The sequence below is a fragment of the Apiospora kogelbergensis genome, assembly GCF_038363985.1.
Source record: "Apiospora kogelbergensis strain CBS 113332 chromosome Unknown utg000007l_segment0_segment0, whole genome shotgun sequence".
NCBI lineage: Eukaryota > Fungi > Ascomycota > Sordariomycetes > Amphisphaeriales > Apiosporaceae > Apiospora > Apiospora kogelbergensis.
This window is the reverse complement of record NW_027117424.1, coordinates 3,796,454-3,815,001: the sequence shown is the minus strand read 5'-3', so window position 1 is coordinate 3,815,001 and position 18,548 is coordinate 3,796,454. Positions and strand designations below refer to the sequence as shown.

The 18,548-nt window shown below is 59.3% G+C and overlaps 8 protein-coding genes across 8 annotated transcripts; 2 read left to right on the top strand and 6 right to left on the bottom strand.

Annotated features, from left to right (window-relative positions):
- Positions 1-1,465: 1,465 nt before the first annotated feature.
- On the bottom strand, positions 1,466-2,716 carry PG998_011636 (Lipoate synthase; the record flags this gene model as incomplete). The annotated part of the gene is made up of 1 exon (XM_066878452.1): positions 1,466-2,716. The coding sequence occupies one exon, from the start codon at positions 2,714-2,716 to the stop codon at positions 1,466-1,468; it is 1,251 nt and encodes a 416-aa protein (XP_066727506.1).
- Positions 2,717-3,104: 388 nt separating this feature from the next.
- On the bottom strand, positions 3,105-4,716 carry PG998_011635 (Transcription factor jumonji/aspartyl beta-hydroxylase; the record flags this gene model as incomplete). The annotated part of the gene is made up of 3 exons (XM_066878451.1): positions 3,105-3,472; positions 3,541-3,998; positions 4,127-4,716. 3 exons carry the CDS (start codon positions 4,714-4,716, stop codon positions 3,105-3,107), a joined length of 1,416 nt encoding a protein of 471 aa, XP_066727505.1.
- Positions 4,717-5,347: 631 nt separating this feature from the next.
- Positions 5,348-6,641, top strand: PG998_011634 (purine nucleoside permease-domain-containing protein; the record flags this gene model as incomplete). Its single annotated transcript, XM_066878450.1, has 2 exons — positions 5,348-5,455; positions 5,535-6,641. 2 exons carry the CDS (start codon positions 5,348-5,350, stop codon positions 6,639-6,641), a joined length of 1,215 nt encoding a protein of 404 aa, XP_066727504.1.
- Positions 6,642-6,929: 288 nt separating this feature from the next.
- On the bottom strand, positions 6,930-8,570 carry PG998_011633 (aldehyde dehydrogenase; the record flags this gene model as incomplete). The annotated part of the gene is made up of 4 exons (XM_066878449.1): positions 6,930-7,614; positions 7,704-7,928; positions 7,988-8,356; positions 8,437-8,570. 4 exons carry the CDS (start codon positions 8,568-8,570, stop codon positions 6,930-6,932), a joined length of 1,413 nt encoding a protein of 470 aa, XP_066727503.1.
- Positions 8,571-9,408: 838 nt separating this feature from the next.
- PG998_011632 (uncharacterized protein) lies at positions 9,409-11,022 on the bottom strand (the record flags this gene model as incomplete). Its single annotated transcript, XM_066878448.1, has 1 exon — positions 9,409-11,022. One exon carries the CDS (start codon positions 11,020-11,022, stop codon positions 9,409-9,411), a length of 1,614 nt encoding a protein of 537 aa, XP_066727502.1.
- Positions 11,023-12,191: 1,169 nt separating this feature from the next.
- PG998_011631 (primary-amine oxidase) lies at positions 12,192-14,399 on the top strand (the record flags this gene model as incomplete). Its single annotated transcript, XM_066878447.1, is given in 3 exon segments — positions 12,192-12,300; positions 12,368-14,043; positions 14,055-14,399. The coding sequence occupies 3 exon segments, from the start codon at positions 12,192-12,194 to the stop codon at positions 14,397-14,399; spliced, it is 2,130 nt and encodes a 709-aa protein (XP_066727501.1).
- A 407-nt stretch (positions 14,400-14,806) lies between these two features.
- Positions 14,807-16,110, bottom strand: PG998_011630 (uncharacterized protein; the record flags this gene model as incomplete). The annotated part of the gene is made up of 2 exons (XM_066878446.1): positions 14,807-15,114; positions 15,189-16,110. The coding sequence occupies 2 exons, from the start codon at positions 16,108-16,110 to the stop codon at positions 14,807-14,809; spliced, it is 1,230 nt and encodes a 409-aa protein (XP_066727500.1).
- Positions 16,111-16,814: 704 nt separating this feature from the next.
- Positions 16,815-18,417, bottom strand: PG998_011629 (triacylglycerol lipase; the record flags this gene model as incomplete). The annotated part of the gene is made up of 2 exons (XM_066878445.1): positions 16,815-17,436; positions 17,522-18,417. The coding sequence occupies 2 exons, from the start codon at positions 18,415-18,417 to the stop codon at positions 16,815-16,817; spliced, it is 1,518 nt and encodes a 505-aa protein (XP_066727499.1).
- Between the last annotated feature and the right edge of the window lie 131 nt (positions 18,418-18,548).

The window sequence follows — 18,548 nt, the reverse complement described above, 5'->3', positions numbered from 1 at the left end:
TTTGAACTGTCGGCCTGCATAGTGGTTGCATGGCGGGACAGGCCTTGGCTTTTTTCGGCATGGGGCCTTTGGCCCTTGGGAGGGGGGGCCTTGTCCGTTTTACCCCTCTCCTCCGTTCCAGGTACGACGTTGGGAACGTGTCGACCAGATATTCTCCATACTCTTGTGTGTTCCTGCACTGCCGCCTGTGCCCTAACGTTTTATCTCCACGCTGCAAGAAGAAAATCCATGCAGACAAGGGAGGAGAGACAAGAGTTGTTTGTACTGAGGGGGGATTCAAAAAAAGAGAACCACAAGTTTTTTGGGCAGTTGGCACAGGCATGAAAAATGGGATGACTTCGAAACTCCGTTGCCGCGTCGTTGCGACCGTCAAACGAAACTCGGCCATTATTTTTAGAAAAATAGAATGGATGTATTTTCATCCAATTGTTCCTTACCCCGCTCCGGCAGAGCGGTAAAACACAGAAGACAGCACGGGGAGGAAAAAGGGGAGAGCAATCCGAAACCATTTCCCTCAGGGAATCAGCCTCGCTTTCGACGTTCGCATGGAAACCGACGGAGATAGCAAGTTTTGGTTTTAGAATCACCGGCTGCTTGGACGAGAGGCCGCTTCACTATTGTCCCGTTCGTTTCTTCGCTTGTTCGCTCGCTCCCTCGCTTTTTACACCGAAATCGCGCAGATGAAGCGGTTGAACGTGAGGCCTGCTGCCACTGCGGTGCCTGGTGACTCTTTGCCCACCCCAGGTCATACGATGATGGCGGCGAAATACTAAGAAATCGAGCCAGCATGCACGCATGCCGAACTGGGCCCGGTGAACTACCAGCCGCAAGTCACGGGAATGCTATTTCGGCGACAGAAACCTATATTGAATAGAGTTTGATGCTAGGCTGCTTCTTGCCCAAAGCCGCGTGAGATTTCGCGCACTTTTACCCCTCGCCAGATGTTAAGGGGTTGCGACTCAATCCCCAGATCTGCAAAAGGCTCACGATTCAGGTGTTCACTGGGGGCTAAGATGCATATTACCCGCATATTCGCCGGTTTTCTTATTCCCGAGCGGCTACCTGTCTTCCCCTTTTTTGCTTGCTTTTCCTATTATGGTAGTATATTGAGCTTACGCGGTCTACTAAGTATACTTTCCCCGCGGCCGGAGGCTTCCGTCCCCGGATCCCCTTGTTGAGAGAGGGATTTCTTCCCAAATCGTACAACTTTATTCTATCGGGGCTCTCTGCTCCCGTGCCGATCCATACGCCGCCCGACGCACCCAGCCCGGTTTCCGATGCAAATGCTCTGTAATGAATGTACAATGTTGAAAGCCAAGTAGGCGGTCTAGATTCCGTAGACTCGACTCTATCTAGTCAGAGATCTAGATATCTCACAGGCGCTAGTCAAGTGACCAGATGCCTTTCTAGCCAATGCCGGGCGATGACAGACACTGCTGTCAAGCGACAGATGTGTTTGCTGGAATTAGCCGTCTAGCGCAACAGCATCCCCAAGCTTACTGTCTAGCGATACCGTCGCTCCCTTATCGCCGGCGCGCTTTCGCAAGACATTCTCGATGAAGGCCTCGCCCGCCTTGTAACTGCTCCGCACGAGCGGGCCGCTGGCCACGTAGAGGAAGCCCATGTCGAGGGCGCGCTGGCGCCACATCTCGAACTCGTCCGGCGTGACATACTTCTCGACCTTGAGGTGGCGCTTGGTCGGCCGCATGTACTGGCCGAAGGTCACGACGTCGACGCCGACCTTGCGCAGCTCCTTCAGCGTGTCCATGAGCTCCTGCTCCTGCTCGCCCAGCCCCAACATGATGCTGGTCTTAGTCACGATGCCCTCTTGGCCCCGCACCGCCTTGACGTGCTCCAGCACCTTGAGACTCTGCCGGAACGTCGCCCGGCGGTCGCGCACGTACGGCGTCAGGCCCTCGACCGTCTCCACGTTGTGCGCGTAGACGTCGAGCCCGCTCTCGGCCACGATCTTGACCATGTCCAGGTCGCCCATGAAGTCGCCCGTCAGCGCCTCGACCAGCAGGCTGGGCTTCTTGGCTTTGATCTTGCGGATGGTCTCGGCGAAGTGGCGGGCGCCGCCGTCGGCCAGGTCGTCGCGGTCGACGCTGGTCAGCACGACGTAGCCCAGCCCCCAGCGCGCGAGGGCCTCGGCCGTGTGCTCGGGCTCGTGGGGGTCGAGGGGCGGCGGCTTGCGGTTCGTCTTGACGCTGCAGAAGCGGCAGCCGCGCGTGCACGTGTCGCCCATGAGCATGATGGTCGCCGTCGCCTCGTTCTTGTTGTCGCCGCCCCAGCAGTCCGAGATGTTGGGGCACCGCGCCTCCTCGCACACCGTGTGCAGGCCCAGCCCCCGCAGGTCCGACTTGATCTTCTTGAAGTTCTTGTTGCCCGCGGGGATCGGCGTCTTCAGCCACTCGGGCAGCCGCGTGATGGTGCGGCGGTTCGACGCCGGCCCGACTTCGGCGGTGCGCAGCGTGTAGGCTTCGGCGGGCGCCAGCGGCTCGGAGGCGGATGCGTCGCTGCTGCCGCCGATGAATTCGTCGAGGGTGGCGACGGTCTTGTCTTTGAAATATGTCGGTCGGCGGGTCGCGGGCGACGGGGTTGATGTGTTGGGCGAAACGGCAGAGTCGGTTGGGACGGTGGCGTAGGTTCGAGCAGCGCTGAAGGCTCGCTGCAGAGGCACCCGCAAGCGGTGCAATGTTGCTGGAGACGACGCCATGGCTGTGACTTCTAAATTACGTAGAGATGTGTACCGTCTTCCGAGACGCACACAAAGCCGAATGCGCAAAAGGTCCCTCGCAAAAGTTGAAGTTTTTGCTGGGGGATAGATAACGAATTGATGGATGACCAAATCCACGGAATTGGGGACTCGGCCATTGGATCCAAAATTTTGAAGATTGTCCGCCCCCCAGCTCAACTCGGGTGGAGCCGGAAAACCCCGGCTTCGCAGAAGGTCCCTAACCACCTATCACTAACTTAAATGTGCACACAAGGTGCAATGAACAATGAATGACGGGAATGACGCTCACTTTCGGACTCAGGTCCGTTTTCAGACGAGTATTGATGCTATGGGCCAATGACCACTTTCACTTATTTACTTCCTATCTCTAGGGTTTGCTATGTACATTCATGCCTGTTAGTGGTACACGTCCAAATTCGCTTGTAAAGTCATCGTCCCCAATCTCAGCAGCGTCCTCAGCCTTAGCGTCGTGGTCCCGATCTTGATTGTACGGACTCTCGTCTGTGTTCAGATACCAGCCCACCGTGGCATTGAGCTGGTTGTGCCAGTTGGTGTTTCGAATGCCGTACCACCAGCCTGGGGGTATCAATAAAGCATCGCCGGGCTTGAGTTCCGCATTGATCCGCTCCGGGATCGTCTGCTCAAAGCCTAGGACCCAGGTCGCCTTCATGATGTTTTTGTGTACCGGCCATCGGTTGATACGATACTGCCGGTCTTTGCCCGCAAACTGCTGACCTGAGGATGGAATAGTAAATCCTGGTCTCCTAGCGACGCCAGCCGGGGCGGGATGAGCAATGCGCGACCGTAGCCCGCCAACTGCCCGATCACGGTAGTTGCTGTAGATCTTTTAAGGTCTGACCGACGCGGCTCGATGCCGAGGCGAATGCTGCACGAGTTGGCATTGTACGTGAGCCCGCCGATTTTCCGGACGATCGGAGGGTATGGGAAGTCCTCCGTCAGGCGGTCCTCCAGCTCAATTAAGCCCGCCAGCCCGCGAATAGCATTGTCGGGCCCTAGCTCCTTGTTGTACTGGATAACCTCCCTGATAAAGGCAATTGGTGCTTCAAAAGACAGCCATGGGTCAGATTCAACCTTGGCCAACTTCAATAAACGGTCCACTGTGCGGTCGAGGTTGTGGCGGTTGGACCGGCCACTATTCATTAACCAGCGCTGGAATTTCTCTAGCGGGAGTCTTCTGTTGGGATTAATCCACGCATCAGTCGTTACATTGCTCCGATCAATCCTGAATTTGGCGCCGAGACTGTCGAAAAGTTGGTCCACGGCGCTGTGTCCGCTGTCCTTGTCTCCCCCCTGCCAAATAGCACTCGCAAGGATCGAGTCTCGCAGCGCGTTGAAATTTGGCTTCTTCTCTGATGTCTGCGGTTGGACGGGGAAGCGCGCGAGGTGAACTCGCCGCTACGAAAGGCGTCGGGGTGCTGAAACCAAGACTGCGACTCCAGGAAGCCGGGCATTCTCCGGACAAGTGCGGGATGGTTGCGGTTCAACTTGGTAGTCCACTTCTTGGTAAACTCGGCATCGGTGACTGCTTCGCTGTCAATCGGGGTGAGCCGATAAGGATGTTTTTGGTTCTGCGGCGGCGGCGACCCCAATCTGCGTATGGGAACATGGCCGATTTTTTTCACAAAGGCCAACGTGCCCTTTCTCGGATTTTGCCCGTTTGGAGTTTTGCCCCCTATTTTCTTCCGTTTAGGTACGTTTTCCTTTTGCCTCGGTACTTCTGTGAAGTGTACCTCGGTGAAGTCTTTCCAGGCCGACGATCGAGATGCCTCCTGTCCCGATACTTTTCGTACCGTCTCATCCTTAGAATGTTCCTGCGAGGCCGAAGACGGGCTCTGGGCGGAGTCTTGCAAGGCCGACGAGTGAGATGCTCGACATTGGGGTTTTAGACCCCCAGTGACCCGCGGCGCGGTTGCTCTTTTGGCAGCAAACGCTGTAGTCACGGGCAGCTTTAGAATCATAATGGGCCCATCAGTCGTGTATGGTGCAACTTCCAGCTTTTAAGGTGAGCCAAAGACCACTGGTCACCTGATTGCGCCGTTTGTTCTGTTGGAACACTTGAAGGGTACGATTAAGAAAATTATATCCAAACACCGGAAGGGTACTAGAGCGCAATCTGAAAATCATGGTCGCGCTCGAGGTGGGGCACGGACCACCTTAACGTTGCCCGCTAAATCGCGGGGGTTGACGACTTTAGTGGGCGATCGGCTTATCACCAATTGATGTTGGCTTCCTTGCCGTCAGCCGTGACCGGCACCCTGTCGTGCCTAATCAGTCTCGCCGGAATGCACGGAGGGCTACAGCAACATGGGTAGTGATAAGGACTGGCGTCCGCCCATCGGCTTACACGCTGCGAGTCAAGAGCCTGCGTGGATGATGCTCCGACTCGGACCGTCTTTGGCAATATCAATATGTACAATCGGGACTCCGATATCCAACCAACCTATCCCTTGCTTGAACCAAATTACAAGTACTTGGTGACAAATAAATAGACCGCTACCATACGAAAAGTCGCTTCAGAATCCTTCCTTTCCAGTGACACAGCGTTCGAAATCCCCAACAGAAAGCTCTTCCGGGGCAACTGACGTGAAAATGCGCCTCATTTCCAAGTCTGCGCTCGCAGCCGCTTATCTCTGTGTCGCGACGGTGGCCGCTACGTACAATGGCCGGATCAAGCCCAAAGTCATGATCATGACATTCGTGAGTCCAATGATGGCTTGATTCAAACAAAAAGTATCGGATTCTTGACCTTACGTATTGACCTTGACTTATCAACCAGTTCGACGCAGAGGGCGAGATTTACCTAACCAAGTCCAACGCCACGGGCGCATTGGACTTCCGAGGAATGCGGCACCGCGTACCCTACGCCAGCCCCGAGTTCCCCGACCTGCATTGCACAGCCGATGGGGACGCATGCCTCATGACCACCGGCGAGGCCGAGATCCAGGCCACCGCGACCACCATGGCGCTGCTTGCCGACCCGCAGCTGGACCTAGGCGAGACGTACTGGGTGCTGACGGGCGTCGGCGGCGGGGCGCCAGACCAAGTGACGCTCGGCGCCATCACCCTGGCGCGCTTCACCATCCAGGTCGGCATGTCGTACGAGATGGACGCCCGCGAGCTGCCCCCGGGCTTCGATACGGGCTACGTGCCGCAGGGCACCGTGTCGCCCGAGGCCGCATGGGGCTCCGTCTACAACTCCGAGGTCTTCGAGGTCAACGCGGCGCTGCGCGACGCCTTCACGGCCATGATCGACCCCGCGCGCGTCGCCGACAGCGCCGCCGCCGCCGCGTATCGCGCCCACTACGCGGGCGTCCCGCGTTTCGCTCCAGGTGCGGCTGCGCCCGCCGTTCACCATTGCGACTCGGCGACGTCGGACACGTGGCACACGGGCGCGCTGCTGGCCGAGACGCACGCCAAACGCGTGGACCTCTGGACCAACGGCACGGGCACGTACTGCACGACGGCGCAGGAGGACGGCGCCGTGCTGGGCGCCCTCGTCCGCGGTGCGCTGGAGGACCGGGTCGACTTCGCGCGCGTCGCCATCGTGCGCACCGTCTCCGACTTTGACCGTCCGTATCCGGGCCAGTCCGTCATGGACAACCTGGTCAATGGGACAGCGGGCTATCCCATCGCCATCGAGAACGTCTGGGTCGCGGGCGACTCGATTGCGCGGGGCATCATCAACTGCTGGAACGAGACGTTCCGGGCTGGCATCCCGGCACAGAACTATGTCGGCGATGTTTGGGGTGTCCTTGGTGGGACCCCTGACTTTGGGCCTGGTCGCGTGAGTGGCGGAAAGCCGGTGGTGCTTCCGGGGGCAAAGGGTCAGCAGCTGGGAAGAAAGGCAAAGCGCGGCATGCGCCGGAGTAGATTTCAGAAGTGAATCGAACCTCGATATCGTGGTTGGAGTAAGGGTGGAGGAGTCTAGTGTCGGATCTTGCCCGTCAATACCGCCTCATGTCGAATGAGCAGGCCCCTTCGTTGCTACCGCTTTTGTGAAAGAGTCCTATGAATTGTCATTATATGTGGCACTTAGAGCATTATTGGTTCCTCTCGGTATTGGGTAAGGAGGTCGCAAGACAGGTGTTCATGAGATAGCGGTATAGAGAAGGAGGAATACCCCTATAAAATAGAACAGTAATACTTTTGAGTTATCAACTGCGTAGATAGCTCACAGCTTAGACTTCATATTGACATGGATAGCTTTGACAGTGGAGTACGCCTCCAGCCCGGCCTCGCCCAGCTCCCTCCCGATACCGCTCTGCTTGACACCGCCAAAGGGGATGCGCCAGTCACTGTCTTGGCTGGAGTTGATCCACACCATGCCCGCCTCGATAGCGCGTGCGACGCGATGAGCGCGCGTCAGATTCGTCGTGAAGACGGCGCTGCCGAGCCCGTACTGCGTCGCGTTGGCCAGCTCGACGGCCTCCTCCTCGGTCTTGAACGGCATGATCGTGACGAAGGGCCCGAAGACCTCCTCCTGGAAGATGCGCATGTCGGGCTTCACGCCGGTGAAGACGGTCGGCTGCACGAAGAAGCCCGCGTCGCCGACGCGCTGGCCGCCGGCCTCGAGCGTCGCCCCCTCGGCGCGCCCGATGTCCACGTAGCGCAGGATGCGCTCGTGTTGCGCTTTCGTCACCTGGGGCCCCTGGAACGTGCGGGCGTCGAAGGGGTCGCCGACGCGCGAGACCTCGCGCACGCGGCGCTTGAAGGCGTCGACGAAGCGCCGGTACACGCCCTCCTGCACCAGGACGCGCGACGTCGCCGTGCAGATCTGGCCCTGGTTGGACATGATGCCGCCGTGGGCCCACTCGACGGCGTTGTCGAGCTCGGCGTCGTCGAAGACGAGCAGCGGGCTCTTGCCCCCGTCTCCAGCGTGATGTTCTTCAGGTTGCCCGCCGCCATCCGCATGATCTCCCGCCCCGTCTCCGTCGAGCCGGTGAACGCGATCTTGTCCACGCCCAGGTGCGACGCCAGCGCCGCGCCGGCTTCGCTGCCGCGCCCGTTCACGATGTTCACCACGCCCGGCGGGAACCCGGCTTCGCCGACCAGGTTGGCGAAGTAGAGGATCGAGAGCGGCGTCTGCTCGGCGGGCTTGAGCACGACGGTGTTGCCGCAGGCCAGGGCCGGCCCTAGCTTCCAGGCTGCCATGGCCAGAGGGTAGTTCCATCTATCATGTGAATTAGTGAGACGATCACGGATATCTTGCGCAAAAGAAGAGCCACGTACGGAATGATCTGCCCACAGACGCCCACCGGTTCCCGTACAGTGTATGCGAACTTGTCCGGGTTCGTCTCAATCACCTGGCCGAAAACCTTGTCCGCGAAACCTGCATAGTACCGCAGCGTTCCTGCCACCTCGGCCATGTCTTCTTCGAGGGAGACCGTGTACGGCTTGCCATTGTCCCAGGTCTCAATGGTCGCCAACGTCTCCCGGTGCGCGTCCACAAGGTCGGCTAGGCGGTTGAGCAGTTGGCCGCGGTCTGAGCCAGGGAGGCTCTTCCACGTCGGCGCCTTGAGCGCTGCGCGCGCCGCCTTTACGGCCTTGTCGATGTCTGACTTTGAGCCCGCTTGGACAGACACGATCTGCTTCTCCGTTCTTTACTTTCTATTAGCTACAGACTGCAGAACTGACATCCGAAGAATATCATGCACAGGGTGAGGAGGATGTGGACTTACGCAGGATCAATCGATGCGAGGGTGTTGCCCTGATCTGACTTAACCCATTGGCCATTGATGTAGAGCCCCGTCGGTTGAGTGTACGATCTTCCATTAGGAGCGGTAAGCTGTATAGAAAGAGTATTTGCCGCCATGCTGTTGATGTGACCTGTTGTCCTGGTTCTACACATATGACTTTGGATCAGTACCAAGTGAGCCAAACAGAAATGCGATACTCAAGACGAGCAGATTGTCGCTCAGGACCTGGATGGCGCTGTACAGGGAACCAGCTCTCAGGGGCGAGTGTCTTATCGCCAAGGCCATGCCGAGTGTCACCTGGGAGGCTGAGCCAATCAGCATCATTGCCGAGGGTATTGATACTAGGTGAACTCAATCCGCGTGGACATGCTGCATCGGGACCATGGGGCTAACAGGGAGGTTATCAGCATCCTGGTAGGATCAGAATGCGGGGAAATGACACCTAAACAAGGGGGGCTAGAAGCGAGGCGGAGCTGATACCCTGCCCTGCATGCATTAGCCTCAGCTATGCTTATCTGCACCGTATGCTCGATACTGTACGACAAATACTCATCGGCGAGACAGATACCACACGTAGGCGAGTCTGGCATCTGGATATCCTATGCTTGGACTGCAACAGATGAGACAGCTTGGCACTGGCCGGAGCTGAACACCGAATGCAGTCTAGCAAGCATTCGTCCTTTGGCATTTGATCCTACCTCGGCTGTACCAACCTTCTTGGCCAAGTGGTTATCTGCATGGTCTTAATTAGAAATTCAAACCGAATATGAAAGTCTACGCACACAAGAGCATGAATCAGTTTGTCATGCATCCTTTTCCAGCCCAGTCATTGATGGAATATAAACTCCCAGCGAACACTAAAATGCACAGGATAGCCCTTTTGAAGATGAAGTAGTTATCTATTTATATTTGATGTATCGGATATAAATCCTCTAACGTGAGCCTGTCTGCCTCTTATTTTGAGCCTGTCCCGTCCTTGATGCTCTGCGTCGGGCTGGCGGCGCGCCGGGGCCTCGGGTTGCGGCCTTCGATATCCGTCGCCAGGAAATACGTGTAGCGTCCCTTGAAGAACCAGAAGCCCAGCGCAACGCAGAGCATGATGCCGAACACGGCGATGGCGTAGTTCATGTCGCTCGGCGCCGGGGTGGGCGAGGTCGGGAAGAAGAAGAAGATGGTGGTGACGGCGCAGTAGACGACCGAGATCCAGTTGGCCGCAGCACCGAAGCGGCCGAGCCGGAAGGGTCCCGGGGGCAGCGTGTGGCGGCCCATGCAGAGGAGCAGGAGGATGGGCATGGCGTAGGAGATGGTCAGGGCGATGGTGCTGACGCTGAGGATGGCGTCGAGCACCGTGTTGGCGAACATGTACAGCACGCCGATCAGGCCGATGATGATGCCCTGGGCCCAGGTGGCGCGCACCGGGACCTTCCACGTCTCGTCGACCAGGGATAGGTAGTTGCTCCACGGCAGACCGCCGTCGCGGGCGAAGCTCCACGTGAGCCGGGAGGCCGAGGTCATGATGCTGGTGCCTTGGCCAAACCCGTTGAAGATGAACAGGGCGAGGAGCGTGCATCCGCCCTCCAGGCCCACCGTCGTCCACAGCAGGTCCATGAAGGGCAGGCCGGTGATGGGGTTGAGGATCCCCTCGACGGACTGGATGGAGAATAGGCAAACTACTACGAAAATGAAGCCTGTGGCGGCACCACATACCACGGACAGCCAGATGACCTTGGGCACGTTTGTGCGCGGGTTCGGGATCTCCTCAATCATGTGGATGGCGGCGTCGTAGGCCGTCAGGGCGTAGGCGGCTTGGACGAGCCCGGTGAACCACGTCACGCCGTCGCCCCAGCCCGTCTGGTTGATCCAAGTCCCGAACACGAAGGAAGCCGGCTGGAAATGGAGGTCGGACTTCACACCCACCGATATGAGCAGGGCGAGCGAGACGACGAAGAAGAGCCCGCAGAACATGATGCCGACCATGCTGTTGAAGAAGGGCAGGACCTTGTCGTGGCGGCACGCGACCAGGTTGATGACGGTCATGAGGAAGGTGAGGCCGAGATACAGCAGGAACTGGACCCAGCCCGACGAGGCGCCCTCCCAGGCCGGGTCGAACAGCAGGCGCATGCCGAGGATGAAGTTGGTCATGAAGGCGAGCTGGGAGGCCGACAGGGCCCACCAGCCGAAGGTGTTGATCCAGGCGCACATGTAGCTCAGGAAGCGGCCGGCGGGCGTGGGCCAGAGGCGGGAGATCCAGTAGGCCTGGCCGAGGGTGGTGGGCATGGCACTGCAGAGCTCGCCGAGCGAGACAGCGACGCACACGTTGCAGCCCAGCACCAGCACCAGGCCCCAGAGGATGGACACGGGCCCGCCGTTGGACAGGCCGTTAGCCAGGTTCTGCGCCAGCGTCGCCCACGTGCCCAGCACGCTGAAGGTCAGCGCCAGCATGCTCCAGAGGCTGAATTTGCGCGTCATGGCCTGCTCGTGGCCCAGGTCCGCCAGGTCCGCGCCATCCTGGTCGAAGCTGCTGGCCGAGCTGCCCGTCTTAGGGAGTTTGGGTATGTCGGTATCCATCACGGGTCGCTGCGTTGCGGGGCGTGCGACGAGCACGGGAGACGCAATTGGGGTTTATTCCTACTTATCAAGAGAGAGGATGCGACAGGAAGCCTCCAGCGAACAAGATTGCGGGTGGTGCGACGTTTTTGACGTTGCGCAGATCAGCACCGGCGCTGCGACGGGGGCCAGATAAGGTACCAACGGTACAGCCCGAAACCAAGAGGGCTATCTCCTCTTCAGCCAAGGGAGGACGACATGTTTCTGCAGGCCACAGTAGGGTATCGGTGCAGGCGTTGGAGGAGGTGATACGGCAGCGAGGTAACGTTGAGATGTTCCCCAGATTGAAACTTTTCACTAGACCCATTATAGATAGAAGGAGGGGCTGATCTCGGGTCGTCTGATAAGGGTGGACTGCCGGCGACGGTGGTGGGTGGCACTTGTCATTATCGTCACTCACCACCGCTAGCTCGGATCTGCAGCAGACAGGGAATGCATGCCTTATCTAGAGCGACTGTAGTCATGCTGGTGACATGACACGAATGTAAGAGAACATGGCCTGACCTGCTTGCTTATCTTGGAGTATACAAGCAGAGTTACGCGAGTACAGTACGGGCCGCCAGCGTGACACACTGTCCTCGCCCACTTGGCTGCCGTGACCGCAGTGACGTTGTTTATGGCAGATGAAGCGGGCGATGCGGAATGGCATCCTTGACTCGAGACCCGCCTTGGCTCCGGACGCCGGACGTTTAGGGTTCCGACGCCGCCCAGCCTTCCAGCAAGCACAATTGGCAATCAGGCAATCGATAACCGGCTGGAAACTTTGACTTTGGACCATCCCAGCTGACAGACACAGTCTAGGCCGGCCAATTCCAGCGGCATGGCAATCCGGTAATTCCAAGCGGCCAGACTCAACCCCGACACTCTGGTTGACGCAGCCCGACTCAGCTGTCGTACGAGACACGACAACGACAACTCACAGCCGTGATACTCCACTCAAACATATAAATTGCAAGCTCACCATCTCTCTCCTAATTCTCGGAACCTCTTCTGTCCTCACCAACGACTACACGCAACTGCGCTTCATACCAGGAACTCACTGTCTTACAGCCTCCCCCAGGACTGAATAGTCCACGACTTGCAGCCCCTTGCTCCCCACTCAACACGTATGGCCCATTCACGCCGACAAAATGACGCCCGACACCTTAACCATTCCCGGCTACATAATTTATCGGGACGATGCCAATGGTTCCTCTCCAAACGAAACCGTAATCCCGAAGCCACCTCCTCACCCATTGGGTATGTATGGCCTTGCTTGTGATGTTGTATTGGGAATCAAGGACACTTGGCTAACAATTTGACACAGATCAGCTCACGGTTGAGGAAATTGCGGCTACATCAAAGCTGATCCAAAAGCATGCTCATCCTCAGAAAGTCAAGTTCAACTGCATCACTCTGCGAGAGCCTCGTAAGGATGAGTACCAGGCCTTCCAGGCCGGAAGCGGCCCCCGCCCGCAACGCCGCGCCTTCTCCATCGTCATCGAGAGGGGCAGCGGGCAGGTCGCCGAGGTTCTGGTGAACCTGACCAAGGGCGCGGTCGAGAGCAAGAAGAACGTGACCGACGTCGGGCCCATGCTGACGCTCGAGGACCTCGACATCTGCGAGCGCGTGTCCCGGGCCGACCCCAAGGTCGCGCAGGCGTGCCGCGAAATCGGCATCACCGACATGTCCAAGGTCTTCTTCGACGGCTGGGCCATCGGCCACGACGACCGCTGGGGCTTCGAGCGCCGCCTGCAGCAGGGCCTGGCCTACTACCGCTCCGCGCCGCTCGACAACCAGTACGCCCACCCGCTCGACTTCACCGTCATCATCGACACCGAGCGGGAGGAGGTGCTGGCCGTCGACGTGCGCCGCGTCAACGGCGAGCGCGTCCAGCCGCCGTTTGAGGAGCACAACTACCTGCCCCAGTACATTGGCGACAAGTACGACCACCAGCGCCTCAAGCCCATCGACATCGTTCAGCCTCAGGGCGTATCCTTCCAGATGCGCGGCAACGAGCTGTCGTGGGCCGGGTACAGGATGCACATCGGCTTCAACTTCCGCGAGGGAATTGTGCTCTCCGATGTGCGTATGCACGACATGCACGAGCAGAAGGAGCGATCGCTGTTCAATCGCATCAGCATCGTGGAGATGGTCGTGCCCTACGGCAACCCCACGGCTCCGCATCAGAAGAAGCACGCCTTCGACGTTGGTGAGTACGGTACCGGATTGATGACGAACAGTCTCAAGCTGGGTTGTGACTGCAAGGGCGCCATCCATTATCTTGACGCTATCATGTCCATCTCGGATGGCTCCCCTGCCGTCCTGAAGAATGCCGTCTGCATCCACGAAGAGGACAACGGGCTGCTATACAAGCACACCGACTACCGCGACGGCACCGTCATCTCGGCCCGCGACCGCCGCCTGATCATCTCGCAGATCATCACGGCGGCCAACTACGAGTACGGCTTCTACCACACCTTCAGCCTCGACGGCACCTACAAGCTCGAGGTCAAGCTGACGGGCATGCTCAACACCTACTGCCTGCACCCGTCGGAGACGGCGGCGCCCTACGGCACCGAGGTGGCGCGCGGGCTCGACGCCCACAACCACCAGCACATCTTCTCGCTGCGCGTGGACCCGGCCGTCGACGGGCCGCGCAACAGCGTGCTCGAGACCGACGCCCTGCCGTCCGAGTTCCCCGTGGGGTCCGCCGAGAACCCCTACGGCAACGGCTTCTACAGCAAGGCGACGCTGCTCGAGGACGCGCGCGAGGGCATGCGCGACTACCGGCACGAGACGAGCCGGTCGTGGGCCATCGTGAACCCGCACCGGCTGAACCCGGCCAGCGGCAAGCCCGTCGGCTACAAGATCCTCAACAACAACTGCCCGCGGCTGCTGGCGCAGCCGGGCGGCGTGGTGCACGCGCGGGCGGCGTTCGCGCGCCACGCGCTCTGGGTGCTGCCGTACCGCGACCACGAGGTCTTCCCCGCGGGCGACTACGTGTGCCAGAGCACGGGCATCCCGGGCCACATCGACAACCCGACCATCGAGGACTGGGCGGCGCGCGGGGGCGCATCGCCGACACCGACATCGTCTGCTACGTGCAGTTCGGCCTCACGCACTTCCCCCGCACCGAGGACTTCCCCGTCATGCCCGCCGAGCCCGTCAGCGTCATGCTGCGCGCCTCCAACTTCTTCGTCAAGAACCCGGCGCTGTGGGTGCCGTCCTCCGCCATCACCCAGGACACGACTTCGCGGGATGCCTTCCCGGCGTCGGCTGCTGACAGCAACAACGGCGGCACTTCGTCTGGAGGGGCTTCTTGCTGCTCGGACAAGCCTGTTTCGAGCAAGCTCTAGGTTAAGCGTTAGATGAGCTTATGCGGGAGACCTTGTTGAAACGCAAGATTTTATTAGCATAGATAGCCTTTCTGATGTTAGACGCTATCCGTTGTAATCAAGGTACTGGGTTATGGTGGATTCTGCTAGATGTTTTGTAGCGACGTCGACTGATACAAGTCGACGTATACGCTTTTTACTAGACTTGAATCATGAATTCTTTAACAAAACTGGTCTACTTGTGATATATTATACTTTGACACATATATAAAACCCAAATCAAACTGGTCATACCTAGTCACCTCCTTTCATTCATATTGCTAACAGACTAGACTAGATAAATCGTGGACAACAAAGAGAGCGCATCAAGCTTAAAACTAAATCATTAACCCTCTCTCGACCATGCTGCTTACCGTTGGACCGGTCCTCTAGACCCGGCGCATGCGCCCCAACATGGCTTCGCCTCGCGCCCAAAGGTTGGTAGTCTTGCCCTCGGCGCACTTGATGCCGCCCGGCATCTGCACGAGCTCGGTCCACTTGCCCGAGGCGCAGCGCTGGTACGAAGTGCCGCCGATGCAGTTGAAGATGCCCTCCTCGGTGCAAGCGCCGTTCAGGCCGCCGGCCGCAGGAGGGGCGCCGCTGGAGCCGCTGGAGCCGGCAGCTGGAGCCGGGGCGGCGGGCGTGGGTGCGGCGGCGGCGACGCTGGTCATGAAACCGGAGGGAGTCGCTGCTGCGACTGGTGCCGAGCTAGGGGCGGCGGCGGAGGGGAGCCCCCAGAGCCAGGGCCCGGCTTGGATCCGCCACTGCTACCTTCGCCGTGGTACTGACCGTCGTTTCCGCCAGCGGGAGCGCCAGAACCGCCACCGGAAGAGCCGCCGGAGGAACCCCCTGAGGAACCTCCCGAAGAGCCTCCCGAAGAACCACCAGACGATCCGCCTCCAGATGAGCCACCAGTTGAGCCAAGACCCTTGCCGCCCGGGACGCAGCCAGTACCCGGAATCTTGCCGAAGTTGTTCTTAGTTCCGGGGGTGATGACGTTGGGGCCAGGCTCGGGGTACTCGGGATCGATGTTAGGCGGGCTCTTGCAATCGCTACCTCCTAGATTACCAACCCAGAGATCGGGGAACTTGGCATCATCACGGGCAAACAGCTCCGTGCCCGCCAGCGTCTCGTTGGTGTACCCGCTAGCGCTGTCACGGCCCTGTCCGTAGTCCTCCACTTCGCCGTCTCGCTTCTTCTTGCCGCCCGTGACGGTCAGCGCGGCGCAGTTCTGGTAGAACTCGGGCTGGCCCGCGAGCTTGGAGATCCAGGACCACTGGAAGACGTAGTCGCCGGGCGCGATGCCCTCGGGGACGGCCCACTCGTAGGTGCTGGGCCCGCTGCCGTCCTTGGAGGGGCAGCCGCCGTGGATGGACAGGATGACCTGCCAGTGGCTCGCCGCCGTCGGCTGCAGGTCCTTGGTGATGGCGAGCTGGCACGAGCCGCCGCCGTGGACGGCGCTGCCGCTGAACGACAGCTCCGACTTCTCGCCCACCGCCACCGTCGTCACCTTGTCGCGCTTGTAGAAGCTCGCGGCGTCCCCCGTCCGCTTGCAGGGGAAGTCGGCCGCCGTCAGCGGCGAGTTGTTGGGCGTCCCGAAGGGCGCCGGCTTGGCCATGATCATGTGCGCCGTGGCGTGGGTGCCGAACAGCGCCAGCGCTGCTGCGACGAGGGTGTTGGATGATGTGTGCATTTTTGAGATTCGCGGGAAATATTTGCTGATAAGTTGTTGGGTACAATATACGACTTTTATAGAAGAAAAGGGGGAATGTCCAGAGCCCAATTGTCAAGGAGCAAGGGGCTTCATTTATAAACACATTTAAGTCAATGAGAACCTCACGGGTCAATGGGCGCTTCCTTGGGGTCAGTCGTAAATAATGAATGACATTGTTCTCGCGTCTTCCATTGTCCACGGATAAAGACCACCAACTGTCTTTACTGCTAGCCAGGACGAACCCCTGCTACGTCGGACAAAACATGAACAAAGGAGAAAGGGGCCACAGGGATTGCATCTGCATTGACCTTCGAACAGAAGTTCACTTAACAATGAATCTCGGCCCTGCTAGAAAGGACTCTAAGATAAGTGTACGTCATAAAGGGAAACTGAAAAATCAGTAAGTGGATTCTCAAAGACAGGTGTAGATCAGTATGCCCCTCCATACACTCAATATTGTCACGACAACCAAAAATGATCTAAAGTGCTGACGTGCGCGGGCGACCAGCTGGATATTATGAAGAGAAACGTGATGTGACGAAAACCTTGTCAGGTTCAATGTAACCAAGTTCGACTTGAAGGCTGTTCAAGTTTACTGCAGCTGGAAGCACTGTATCACTAAATAATTTCAATACAGGATAATGGGTTGATTCAAATTATGATTATATGTGTGCACATGCATTTCATGTCCAGAGTTTCTTCTTGAAGTAGTCAAACTGCTCCTTCCGGTAATCATCCTCCTGGACGTAAGCAAGCGTAGTGACATTAGCATCGAACGCAATATTCTGCGCCTCTTCCAGCTGGTACGCAGGCCATGCCACGTCCGCATGTCCTTCCGTCTCGTGATGGTTGGGATCCAGCGTCGTGACGAAGCTGACCCACATGCGCGACATGAGGTCGGCGAGCTCGAAGTAGGGCGCGGGCTTGCCGCCGAACGGGTTGACGGAGACGGGGGTCTCGTACCCGAGCCCCGCCGTGTTGTCGAAGACGTAGGCGACCTCCTGGAAGTGCGTGGACCCGGCCACGGGCGCGATGCCCGTCGACAGCACGTTGAAGGCGTACGTGTACGTCGGCAGGCCGGCCGCGGCCCAGACCTCGGCCCAGACGCGGCGCGGCGCCTGGTAGCCGCGGTCGCCCGCGAAGGCGGCGACGCGCTTCCACATGGCGCCGTAAGAAGCTAGCTCGCCCTCCGGCCGGCCCTCGAGCGTCGCGGGGATCCCCGCGGCCGGGTCGTCGGGGTACAGCGCGGACAGCTCGGCGACGGTCTGGTCGTCGGCGCCGCCGGAGCGCAGGTAGGCCTCCCCACTGCGCCGTCGTGTTGATGCCCTTCTGGCCGAAGGCGGTGCCCTCGTCGAAGTTGGTGCCGATTATCAGGGGCACGTGGACGAACTTGCCGTCGCGGACCAGCTGCCACCGGGGACCCTGGATGAAGTCGCCGTCGATGGTGGGGCTCGTGAAGGACGGCGAGGCCGTGCTGTTCAGGATGTTGCTGAGGTCCCAAGTGGGGACTTCCCGAAGGCATTGAAGAGTGTCGGCGGCGCCGGCGCAGTTCGTCTTGCTGACCAGCGTGTCGTAGTACTGCTGCCACGTCTGGCCGGGCACGTCGACCTCGCCGAAGTCGGTCTCGTAGCCGGTGCCGCTCTGCATGATGGCGGCGCGGAAGAGCCCCTCGTCGCGCCCGCCGTACGCGAGCAGCTGGGCGCCGACGCTGCGCGCGCCGGCGCTCTCGCCCCAGATGGTGACCTGCTGGGGGTCGCCGCCGAAGCCGGCGATGTTGTCGCGCACCCACTGGATGGCGAGGTGCTGGTCGCGGAAGCCCAGGTTCCCGGCGCCTGCAGCCCTCAGCTCCTCGCTGAAGAGGAAGCCCCAGGCGTGCAGGCGGTAGTTCATGCTGGCGGCGATCATCGGCTTGCCCATCTTGACCGACTGGTCGACGATGCGGGACAGGTTGTACCGCGGGTCGCTGGAGCCGCCGTTGGTGAGGCCTCCGCCGTGGATCCAGAGCGCGACGGGCAGCTTGGTGTCGTTCGTCCCGACGCCGTGGGGACGCACGACGTTGATGGTCAAGCAGTCCTCCGAGACGTAGTTACCCAGTACCCAGGTATCGCTGCCGTAGCCAAAGCATTGCGGCGAGTACTCAGTCGCGTTGCGCAGACCGCTCCAGCTTTCGTTGAGCGGCTGAGGGGCACGGAATCGGAGGTCACCGGTGGGGGGGCTGGGCATAGGGAATGCCGAGGAAGTTGTCCTGGTTGTAGGTGGGATTGAGAAGGCCGTAGTATGAGCCATTTTGAACCGTCGCGACTGGTTTCTTGTCGCATGCGGGGCGAGCGCATGCTAGGCCTGCCAAGAGGGACAGGGCGACCACGCTGGATTTTGCCATGTCTTGATGTTGAGGTAGCAGTAATCAAGAACGAATC